This window comes from Poromitra crassiceps (genome assembly GCF_964638095.1).
Source record: "Poromitra crassiceps genome assembly, chromosome: 12".
NCBI lineage: Eukaryota > Metazoa > Chordata > Actinopteri > Beryciformes > Melamphaidae > Poromitra > Poromitra crassiceps.
In genome coordinates, this window is record NC_139632.1 from 21,828,566 (window position 1) to 21,841,065 (window position 12,500).

At 42.1% G+C, this 12,500-nt stretch overlaps 1 protein-coding gene across 2 annotated transcripts in view; it reads right to left on the reverse strand.

Annotated features, from left to right (window-relative positions):
- The window catches only part of kita (KIT proto-oncogene, receptor tyrosine kinase a), a 34,535-nt gene extending 28,019 nt beyond the window's left edge, over positions 1 to 6,516 (reverse strand). For both annotated transcript variants that reach the window (XM_083648036.1, XM_083648035.1), the window contains exons 1-2: positions 6,272 to 6,516; positions 1 to 86 (exon numbers count right to left, since the gene is read on the reverse strand). The exon at positions 1 to 86 is cut by the window's left edge and continues 169 nt beyond it. In XM_083648036.1, the coding sequence (XP_083504162.1) occupies positions 1 to 86; positions 6,272 to 6,326 (141 nt within the window). In that variant the 5' untranslated portion in view covers positions 6,327 to 6,516. The remainder of the gene's footprint in view (positions 87 to 6,271) is intronic.
- Between the last annotated feature and the right edge of the window lie 5,984 nt (positions 6,517 to 12,500).

Here is a 12,500-nt window from a genome sequence, read left to right on the forward strand (position 1 = left end):
GTCACCCTGGCAGCGCAGGCTGAAGGGCGTGTTGAGCGCCACCACAAGGTGGGGGTCGATGGGGGTGATAGTGGGCCTGGTGTTGCCTGTGAAATAAATAGGGCAAGTTGTGAGAAAATGGCATACAAGAAGGGATTTTACTGGATAGCAAAATATAGCACTAACACTTGACTGAAAAGATCATGCATGATCATCATGGCCTCTTCTGAAATATAGGCCTAAAAAACTGCTTTTGAAAATCATCAGACTGAAGGCTTAACTGAAAGCTTTGAAACATTTTCTGACTAGTCTTAACTTTAAAAGTGAGACAAGCTCCATCTAGGATCTAAATGGTATGGTGTAACCAAAGACGATGGGATTTCAAGCAAGACAGGCCAACTTCAACTCAGTTCCGGTCATTTTGGCATGCACATTTTGCCCATGGAATATCTTAGTTTCAACTGTATTGAGCTAACAAGGGGCAGCTTTGTCTTTATAGCCTATGTGTGGTTTGTGTGGAGTTTGGGAACTCATGGTGATCTCTATTTCAAGTTAGCTTGCTAGATCAGCACTAACCCCGCTTCACCAGGCACAGTCCTCTCACAACACTTCAGGGGACAGGTGACCATGTGAGCATTTGGGAGACTTGCTGCTACCATCTATCTAATAATTGGAGGCGCATCTGTCTGTCTGTCTGTCTGTCTGTCTGTCTGTCTGTCTGTCTCTCTCTCTGTCCTTCGCGTATCTCGAGAACCGTTGGTCGGATCGACTTGAAACTCGGGGGGTGCGCTGATGGCGACCCGACGGAGGGCGGTGCCCTGTTTCCGTGCGATTGGGACGCGAAACGCGTTCGATATTTGAATATTTGTCTTCAGTTCTGCTCCTTCAGTTCTGCTCCTTCAAGCCCTAAGCCGCAGCCCCAGCTTGACACTAAAGGCTGCTTTATGCTCACCATGCCGTGAAGGGCGCGGGGGTGGAGCGAGGGCCGAGGCGCGTCAAATGACGAAAATTTGTTGGCCGTGGTTATTCGCTACCTCCGTTGGGCGCTCACCGTGTGCCAGATTTTTTTTCTCACAGCGCGACCAACGCACGGCTTCTCTCCAAACATGGCCGCTTTCAAGCCACTGAGCCCTGAACACTGAGCTGTGTTTTCCCCACATTTCTTGACCCATGTGGTAGGCTATAAACTTTGATTTGCAACTGTTCGTTTTTAGTCATTTCACCAAGTAAATGTGTTGTGTTGAGAGCATGATTTGAGAGAGATTAAAAGCAGCACAGAGTAGGCTATCAGGGCTGAGAACTTAAAACGGCTTTCAATAAAACAAGTTTGGTGATTCATTCATGTGCTGATGTACGGTCGTTTAAGAGTGAAAGCGCACTCAGTACTGCACATAATAGCGTTTCATTGCGACTTTTCACGGGGTGTTCTCACTATTTACCATTGTACAATACATGCTGATCACTTGGCTGATCATTTAGTATAATATCTGCCCCAGCGCAAGGTCCGCACGGTGACTCGCAGAGACTCGCGGAGCTCCACCCCCACGGAGCTTGCTCAAGTATAATGAGCCCTTAATGAGAGTAAACACAGGGTCGTCACTTTAACGACCACCTAAAGTAAACAGAGGAACGACCCTGTCGTTAACTAAGTCAACATCGAGTCCTCGGGGCATACTGTAACACAAAAAATGGGTAGTTACTGAGGAACGAGTAAGGAACGAACCATTAGTTCATGAATAGTTAATGATTAGTTCATGAGTAGTTGATAGGTAGTTCCTTAATGGTATAGTTACTTAAGAACTGACCATTAGTTACCATGTTAACGAACCAGTAAGTAATGATTACTTCCCTAAAAAAAATATTTTTTTCATTTGTTTTCATTCACTAGTTCATTAATAGTTAATCGGTAGTTCCTTAAAGCTCCTTAATGGTGGTTACTTAAGAACTGACCATTAGTTCCCATGGTAGTTACTTAAGAACTGACCATTAGTTACCATGTTAACGAACCAGTAAGTAATGATTACTTCCTTAATTTTTTTTTTTAATATTTCACTAGTTGTTAAGTAATGGTAAAGTAAGCAGGAAGTAATGGTGTATTCCTTAATAACTACTCAGTAAGATGTACTGCTTTACTTGAGGGGGCACAAACATGTTAAGTAATGGTAAAGTAAGCAGGAAGTAATGGTGCATTCCTTACTAACAACTCTGTAAGATGTACTGCTTTACTTGAGGGGGCACAAACATGGGAACTAATGGTAAAGTAAGCAGGAAGTCATGGTGCATTCCTTACTAACAACTCGGTATATACTATAGGAATACACCATTACTTCCTGCTTACTTTACCATTAGTTCCCATGTTTGTGCCCCCTCAAGTAAAGCAGTACATCTTACCGAGTTGTTAGTAAGGAATGCACCATTACTTCCTGCTTACTTTACCATTACTTAACATGTTTGTGCCCCCTCAAGTAAAGCAGTACATCTTACTGAGTAGTTACTAAGGAATACACCATTACTTCCTGCTTACTTTACCATTACTTAACAACTAGTGAAATATAAAAAAATAAAATAAGGAAGTAATCATTACTTACTGGTTCGTTAACATGGTAACTAATGGTCAGTTCTTAAGTAACTACCATGGGAACTAATGGTCAGTTCTTAAGTAACCACCATTAAGGAGCTTTAAGGAACTACCGATTAACTATTAATGAACTAGTGAATGAAAACAAATGAAAAAAAGTTTTTTTTAGGGAAGTAATCATTACTTACTGGTTCATTAACATGGTAACTAATGGTCAGTTCTTAAGTAACTACCATTAAGGAACTACCTATCAACTACTCATTAACTACTCATTAACTATTCATGAACTAATGGTTTGTTCCTTACTCGTTCCTCAGTAACTACCCATTTTTTGTGTTACAGTATTATGAAGTGTTACCCAGTTTCTGGAAGAAACGACACAATAGCATTTCCTTCACACCTTTTCCTTCACACCTTCTCCCTGTTTACATGAGCGCTGTTGAATTTTTAAATCGCCGTAATGTACATGCCAGGTCGCTAGGTGGCAGTGTGATCACCTTATTCTTTGCCCATACAAGGACGCTTCTGCATGACGTAATTTCGTAATCGTCTTTCCGGTTTTAAACACGGAAGTAGAGTACGCCTTCCGCAGTCATTTAGACTTGCCAAAAAGCTTTTTTCAAGTAAAAAAAAAAAAAAAAATGTTTTAAAGTTTTAATATTTGTCGGGTGAGAATGTAACATATATGTGACCAGTTTATTAGAATAACGCCTATTGGAGGCACTATCAAGGAGGTGCAGGGAGCTGAATTATGTGCAATTTGGCATAGCGCCACCTACTGGCAAGACAAAAAGCGCTTTATCTCCATAGCCATTCATCTGATCGACTTCAAACTTCAAACTCAGGGAGTGCGCATAGGGGGACTCAACGGAGTGCAGGGAGCTGAATTCTGTGTAATTTGGCATAGCGCCACCTACTGACAACACAAAAAGCGGTTTATCTCCATAGCCATTCATCTGATCGACTTCAAACTTGGTAAGTGTGCTGCTGGGAACCTGACATAGAGCAGTGCCGAATTTTGTGCAATTTGGCACAGCGCCACCTACTGGCAACACAAAAGGTGGTTTATCTTGAGAACCGTTCATCCGATTGACTTCAAACTTGGGGAGTGTGCTCCTGGGAACTCAAAGTAGCGCTGCGCTGAATTTATTGCAATTTGACATAGTGCCACCTGCTGGCAACACAAAAAGCAGTTTATCTCGAGAAACATTTGTCCGATTGTGACTTCAAACTCGGGGAGTGCGCTGCTCGGACCCCGATGGAGTGCGGTGCCGCATTTCATGCAATTTGGACTTATTCCAGGACTGTCTGTATGTCTGTCCTTCGCGTATCTCGAGAACCGTTTGTCGGATCGACTTCAAACTTGGCTTAGCCTTAGGGGGACCTGACAGAGTGCAGTGTGTGTTCGGGGGGGAAGCGCCCACGGGGTGGTGCATGGGGGAACGGGCACTGCACTAGTTTGTTAGAATTGGCAGAGCCTGCAGTGACCCATCTATAGTAATATAATATCTATGGTGCATGTAACTTGAATGTTTCCCTCGCGGCTGTGACTGCAGGATGCTTCAATACATGAAATCTTGCAAGTGTCAAGTGCATTAGAAGGCCTTAAATTCAGACTATATCTTTACCATAGGGTTTGAACCCTCAACCTCTTGACATCCGAGCAGATCACTGTAATAATCGCAAGGCATTGAGCAGCATCGGCTGTGGATACAGAAGCCTCTCAGGTAATACATAAACAGGGCTGATATTACAGCGGAAATTTATTCTTCAGCATTTCATCTGTCAATCGTTAAATAGTGCAAAGAAAAGGAATGAGCGTGTGGGTGGGTGGGTGCTGGTGGGTGGGTGGGTGGTTTGGTTTCTGAGGGGGAGGGACCCTCAAGGTTGGATTTGCCAGATCCGTTGGTTAAATTTAGGCGGGGAACGTGAATGAGTAATGCTTGCCCCTCACTCAAAATCTACCAGCGAGGTGCCAGAGCAAGGTGCTCCAGTCCCACTTTCTCCAGTAGAGCCGATCATTATAGCAGAAGACTGTGGGCGGCTTGTAAATGTGTGTGCTAGGCTGCATGAGTGTGAAACATCAGGGTGCTGCTGAAACATGTGTTCAACAAACCTACCTTCAATAAAGATGTTAAAAATCATTGAAGCATTTAGTTTAAGTATGAAGTCATTGTCAAATTATGTCCCCTCCCACACAAGCCATTATTGACAGTCTTAGATTGTGACAGTCTTGAAGGAGACAATGTTGTAAAAAGGTGGTGTAACACTTATATATAGGCACTTTGGTGACTCATTTAAAAAAAATTAATCACAGATTAACAAACACAAGACTATCAACTTGCAAAGAGTGTTACTAATATGAATGATGACTCCAGTGTTTGCATAGCCTCTGGTTGTCTGTACCGAAATATTTGTGCAATGTGTGAAATTTAGTAAACATCAGGCTCATGGAGAGGAGACATTGCTGTTTGTTTAAGTAATGATATGATAATAAATGGAAGAGAGAAAAACAAGAAAAGAATGAGGTAGCTATATAGGCTACATAAATAGGCTTGAGGCAAACTGCATACCATGCGTTATATTGCATCATTATGACAGGTAAGCCTGTGTGCCTGCCACAGACATTCTGCCCTACCTCATGATAATGGCTGGGCGTAAACATCAACAGCAACCCCCTAAACCGATTTTAAAGTATAGGCTGTTAATATGGGCCAAACAAAATAAATCTCTTATCTACCATGGAAATAACGTCCACCTGACTCCAGCAGGATGTTCCAGCTATAGGGCAAGCAGCGAAAAGTTAAATAACAAGACAATTAGCACCCCCCCCCCTCCCCCAAGCCTATAGACTCCAGAGCTATGCCATAAAATATGCAATGGAAACATTCTAGTCATTAACCATTGCCAGAGTATAGCCAATTAAGAAGACCAAGCCAACCCTAATTGGGGAACAAATGTGACAGAATGTTCCAAAAAATGAGACATGGTGCCAGTTAAGTTACAGGCACGATGCAAAAAAAGCCTTGGATAGCTAATGTTAAATCAACTGGTCGTTTGCATGCTTCCCAGGAACTATCATCATTATTTCCATAATGACAGTTAAGGTGAGAGCGACTCTGCGCTGTCTCGAAGAAAACCACTCGAAACCTGTTCGAGTCGAGTTTACTTTAGGGCCTGGCAGAGAGGGGAGGAAGTCTGAAAAACTGTGTAGCCGAATATCTGTCAATTGTTTACTTCATTGTGTGATTACCTTTTGCGAATGCTGCCCTCAGCTCAGAATAAAATGAATTATTGAGAGGAGCGCAACTTGGCACCCAGTTCACAAATATCCAGTTTCCTCATTAGGTTTCACTTTAGGTTGGGTTGTCAATACTACACCACTTGCTAGGATAAGAAAACTGTTGAGAAATGAAGCTAAATAAATAAATAAATAAATAAATAAATAAATAAATAAATAAATAAATAAATAAATAAATAAATAAATAAATAAATAAATAAATAAATAAATAAATAAATACAATGGGGCATGCTTATAAGCTATATGGAGCAAGCACTGTTGAGGTAGGTTTAAAATCAATATAGGCTAAACACGTATAATAAGGACTACTGCGCGCCTGGGTCATCAAAAGGCAACTTTGCCGATCATATCCAAGGTAAAAAGGCAACAAGTGGCTCTGTATTGATGCGAGTATTAATTATCAGCAAGCTTACCTGGATGGAAGGTTAACTGTAAACAGACAGAAAACAGTATCCAGTGGTATTCCATAGTTATAATTCCATGGGTCTAGCTGTAAAGGTGCGCCTGTGCCTTTGTGGTTGAGGTGCGCCGAGCGCGTCTGAGTTGTGGGAAGTTGACTGCGGTACAGGCGCACTTATGATGCTACTGTAGGTTACAGTCCGCAGCAGGCAGCGCTGTCGCCTATCCAAACATGCTGTTCTGGCGGAGCACGCCAGGGTCCAGGGACAGACAGGTATCACCGAGACGCAGGCGACAACAACATGTTTATAGCCCTACTGGAGGAGGCAGCGGGTCACGCACACACGCTGCTGCACTAGAGGGAGGTCCATAAACCTGTTTGGACCTCCCAACAAGAAGTTCACAGGCAGGCAGGCATATCACGTCACTGATACAATTAGCCTATAGCCCTATTATTACTTTTTCATTTCACCATTTATCACTGCAAGTGCATTAATTGAATATTCAGGATATAGTGTAGCTTAATTTACCATGTAGGCTAGAAGATGCTACACATTCCCCTGGAAGTGAACTACTTTCAGCATGTCATTATCTATCCTATATCAAGGATGAAAAACATGTTTCAGCATCACAGTTCTGAATACCTACCACTCAGCAACATTCAAATGTAACCTGTAAAGTGACATTAGTTACATCAGTGGTTTTCAAAGTGGGGTTTGGGGACCCCAAGGGGTCCCTGAGTGGGTTCCAGGGGGTCCCCAGTAAAAAGAAATAAGAATAATTTATTTTCACTCTAAATAACACGACAGGATGTAAGATGCATATATGACACATATTCACTTTCACTTCTTTCAAGCTGGTCATCGTGCAATTTGCCTGGGATAGAAAAGTCAAGCAGCTTCATAAGGGAGAGATTGGGGGGAAATCAAAAGAGAACAGTATCTCTACCACCACATTTCTTTTACATGACTTTGGCTTTGAATGTTGTGATAAATCCCCTCCTGTAGCCGCACACGAGTCCTGCAGCTATACACATATTTCTTAGTGATATTATATCTTTAGGATGATCAGATTTAACATTGAATTCTTCTATTCCTAGACAAGACTCCTGCCATCTGGCATGGTTTCCCCCATGGATGGTATGAGCAACCTGGATGCCACATGCCCACATCCTTAATGTGTTTGCTATTTTTCTGTTTATTCAAAGCCAACTCGACATTTGTGTAAAACATGCTGCCCATATTTTAAAATTGCCACAGCATACTCAAATGTATATGCACCATGCACTCATGGCTCAATAGATTTATTCTGCCATCTAATATCTCCCAGAATCAGCTCTGATGACTTGAGCACCACAGACCACTCTTAAAGGCTCAGATGGCTCACGCACTGAAACCAAATATCCAATTTAACTACCTCAAAGCATTAACTCCTGTAAAAGACCCATAAATTATCACATATTGATTTTACCATTTACATAAATGTATTTTAGAGTAAGAGGGAATTATTTTTGTCTATACCTCATTTTATAGTCAAATCCACAAAGTTCAACTTGACACTTCCAAATATTTTGCTGCAGATTTGTTATTATTGTGAACATCTCCTAGTATGACTTTTAAAGGATTATAGGGAAGGTGCGGCTCCAGAACCTATTGGGCGGGGGGGGGGGGGGGGTTTAATAAAATACCTTGTGTTATTTTCACTGGCAAACCCAAACATTATTTATTAAGGAGAAGCGAGAACGGCTACCTCCTAAAGTTAGAAAACCAACAACCAAGACTAGTGTGAAGTGCCAAACCAAGCTTGAGCAATTGAATTTGTGAACTCAAACAAACCAATGTGCTATGTGATACAGTACTGATATCACTTACAGACTGAAAAATGTACCCGTGTTCCCAGAAATCACCATGCCCACCTTCTTTTTCTAATTTGTTCTCATAGCTGGAGGCTATCGTTCTATTATATATTAAAGAATAGAGCATCTCCACTTTCTTACATGCCAGATATTACTGTAATGGAGTCTGAACAATATAAGGACGTAAGCAAAGTTGAAAATTAGTGGTTTTCTCTTAACTGTAATCAGTACACCTTCTCCAGCAACAAAAAGGCAAAATAAGATGTCATGTTTTCTATTCTATTATTTTCTATATGTTGTCTTCTTCCCTCTATACCTCAAAAACACAGTTTGACTTTGTCTCAGTCCACACAACAAATGCCTAAGGTGATATAACAATAAACACTAAACTCCTCACATGACTCTGAGTGTGTGTGTGTGTGTGTGTGTGTGTGTGTGTGTGTGTGTGTGTGTGTGTGTGTGTGTGTGTGTGTGTGTGTGTGCGTGTGCGTGTGTGTGTGCCTGTGTGTGTGTGCGCACGCGCATGTGTGTGCGTGCGCTATACACATGATGGAAGAGAGCATGCCAAATATATGCAGTAATATGCCTTCAGCAGCAGCAACAGACCAACCAGCCCGCTGCCATCAGTGTCTTGCACTGTGTAGTAAGGTAGTGAGACACATAAGCTGCCAATCATAAGCTAATCATTAATTAATCAAGTAGGCCTGTTCAAATACTACTTAACAGCCATATTGAATCTTTGGTGTTTGTTTTTCCTTCATATTTAAGACAACACTAGTCTCACAGTAGCTGGAAGCATGCTGATGTAAGACTTTGGGTCCGTGAGACTAAGACAACACTGACTTAAATAACATTGTGCTCTCAAAGATATTCAAGATGAAACCTTATTATACTGTGGATGTTGCAAGCTTGCATGCAAACCTGCGTCACAAGGAGGGATGCTTTGTGCTTTTTTCATTTTCTTTTCTTTTTCTTTTTTCCTTTTGGAACGTCACCACCTACAAGTTTTTTGGTGGACCGAACTCACAAAAATAGTTAGATTTTTTTTTTTTTTTTTTTGAGAATGCATTTATTTTCTACAAAGCCAAACAGTCATTATGGGAACCCATGCCTAATTCTTCTTCTTCTTCTTCTTCTTCTTCTTCTTCTTCTTCTTCTTCTTCTTCTTCTTCTTCTTCTTCTTCTTCTTCTTCTTCTTCTTCTTCTTCTTCTTCTTCTTCTTCTTTTCTATATTCCCGGTAGAGAAGCAGAGACTTTTCTGGATGTTTAGGCTAGTAACAATGAGCTGGCCCCAAACATCTGTGTTTCACAAGAAAACGTATAAACATAACTATCTTGATCATCATCCATCCAGCCTGAAGAAAGGTTTGCCTTATTGAGAGTCAGTACCGTACAGACAATTGCTTGGGAAACAGTCTTTTTTCTTCAAAGGGTCATGAGGACACAACACTTAAAGAGTATGGAGAGGGCCTAGGCTGTAATTCAGAGCTGGCTGGGTCACTGATTCCCAGACCGCCTCCTTCCAAAGATCAAAGTAGCCTTTAGGTACCTCTTCCTGCCTCTTCTCTGCAAAGCAAAAAATGCTGAGTAACACTTTATTTGGATAGTCCGCCTACAGGGAGTCTACAGAGTATTTGTAACATTTCATTTCAACAGCTTATTAGTTGACATTGACTGTTCAACAGATTATCTATAGAGTCTATGTGACAATTCATGAGCATATCTACATATTAGACTATAGGTGTAGGTGTGTGGAACGGGAGGCAAACAGAATCTGTTTGTTGAATCTCAACTAATAAGCTGTTAAAACAACATCTACAGACAAAGACAAACAGTTGAGTTGTTGAATGTCAACTAATGTCAACTAATACGGGGTTAAAATGTTACAAATACTCTGTACACTCTTTGTAGGCGGACTATCCAAAAGGTGTTACTAAATGTTATCCAGAAACACTGGCACACATCAGGTGATTTTTGTGCGGGCCATGTCTCCTCCAATATTTGCATATAAACATGCCATAAAATTTGGGAGACAGTTTGATAAGAACAGATTGTCAAATGGATCATGAACAATTCTTATTTAGTCTCGCTCCAGGGAATTTCCCATGTAATACTATCACATCTGCATGCAGGGAGACAAAAGACAGAGAGGGAATAATGTTGTGGATGTGTTGGGATTATTTTTGGCAAAATGAAACATTAGAAGCAACTCATGATGATAAATAGTCAGGACAGTTTCATTCTGTGTAGGACATGAGAGTTGTTCCTTATAGATCCAGTGCAGTGAGAATTGCATTTCTCAATGTCATCTTATAATTGTAAAATAACACAGGACTTATTAAAGGGATATGCCAACATTTTTTGGAGCTTTGCCTATTTGCCACATTGTCGACAGTAAACGGAGAATGTGGATGCCTTTATCGCCAGAGCTACTTAGCTAGCTCTACATACGGTGTGAACGGTACAGCTGCCTACTCCCCCGTTCAGTCGCCCAAAATACACATTGCAACAGTGCCAGAAACACTCACATGTTGTGACTCGTGTATTCACCATGCAATGATGATGATGATGAAAACGGTCATTTTCGAAGTGAATCCACAAACCGAGATCTAACAAAGATTAACCAAACTAACCAAGAGTAACTGAAGTTACTTCCTCGTTTGCCATGAGGCGCTGCACACACCGCATGCGCCTGTGTACAGCAGGTTTCGCAGCATAGAATTAGTGAAGCCTTTGAAATGGAGAGGTGATTGAAACTGCAACCTGCAAACTGAGCATCTGAGAAGTTTGAATGAATGAAGAATTGTGGTTGGGATGCTTTCTGTGACATACTAACTTTTAAGATGTTTACCTAACACCCTTTTGTAGAATGGAGGCTATAGGTTGTGTGGTATCAGTTTATTGTGCTAGTGGTGCACATTGAAACTAAATACAGTATCTGTCACCCGTCTCACTCAGACTCCGAGAGCATCAAATACCGCAGCTTTGTCATGCACGCACCTTGTGTGTCGCACGTTAACGCACATGCACCCTTGTGCGTCACCCTGGGCACGGTGACGCTAATCACATGACCTTGCTTTCTTGGAAACCAGGTGGAGAATTCAGAGAAACGAGGTCTGTGTAGCACGGCTGGAGGCTGGAGGCTGCAGCCTTCCAGCCCCTCTCTTCGGCCTCCAGCCTCCCTCCCTATAGAGGCTAGCCAGGGAAGAAGGTCAGGCGGCTGCCAAGAGCTTCGACCCCAGTCCTCGCGATGGGGGTGGACTATTTGTTGCTGCAGATAACCCATATCCAAACCCGAACCCCAACCAAGTGGCTACCAGCAGTGTCTAACCCCAACCCCACTGACCTTTGCCTAACCCAAACCCCCCTCACCCACCTGTGCCTCACCGCAACCGTGTGCGTCCAAACATGAGGCACAAGGGTCCCGTGCGCGTTAACCATATTTGACGCCCTCGGAGTGAGAATGTGTTGCATCTGTGGGATCCATTCTAAGATATATTCTGTGACATGTGAACCTGTTTGATCTGTGCATGCTTGTTCCTCATCTCTATTGTCCATGCCCACTCCACTATGAGCTCAGTATTGATGAACTGGCCATGTAGACTGACCTTGCCTGACCAGTCAAGCCCAGCGGCATCATAAGTGTACATGGGTAATATAATAGCACTATTCAATAAGGCACAAGGGGAAGCAGAGAGGGAGAGGGCTTGGGTTAGGGTACTGAAGCCTGTTATAACTTGCATGTGATTCAGTCAACAACCCCTTAGGAGCCTTCAACTCCGTACCAGATTCTCATATCACAACTAGCCATTGTTCTACACCATGTTGGAACAGTATCAAATTTGTTTTATACATCCGCGAAGACAAGCGGCAAGAGTTTGTTTACAACAGAAAGTTGGAAACATATAGTCGTTGCGGGCTATCACATGAACGCAAACATCATCAGTAGCAGACAGAAATATTTGCTGTTCTCTCTTTTTGGACAAGAATGATAGGGCCATTCTTGGCATTCTTGTTGAGAAAAGAAAAGTAGATAGACACCATTAAAGCATACGATAAGGCAAAAATACTGTTTGGAAGACATTCTTCAACACACAGTTTCTCAGAGTTTTTCATTACTGTATATCAGAAGAAGTCATGTCAAAAGATTTGTTTTTGTTTATTATTATTAATTTGAGACTGCAGTATATGAATGAAAGCGTTTAATCACAGCAGCCATGATCCTGTGACCCCCCCCCCCCCCCCCCCCCCACACACACACACACACACACACACACACACACACACACACACACACACACACACACACACACACACACACAGTTCCCAGGACCTCCTACTCGGAACCTGTCTTTTAAAAGGGGTTTGGGGGAGGTGAAAACGTATCA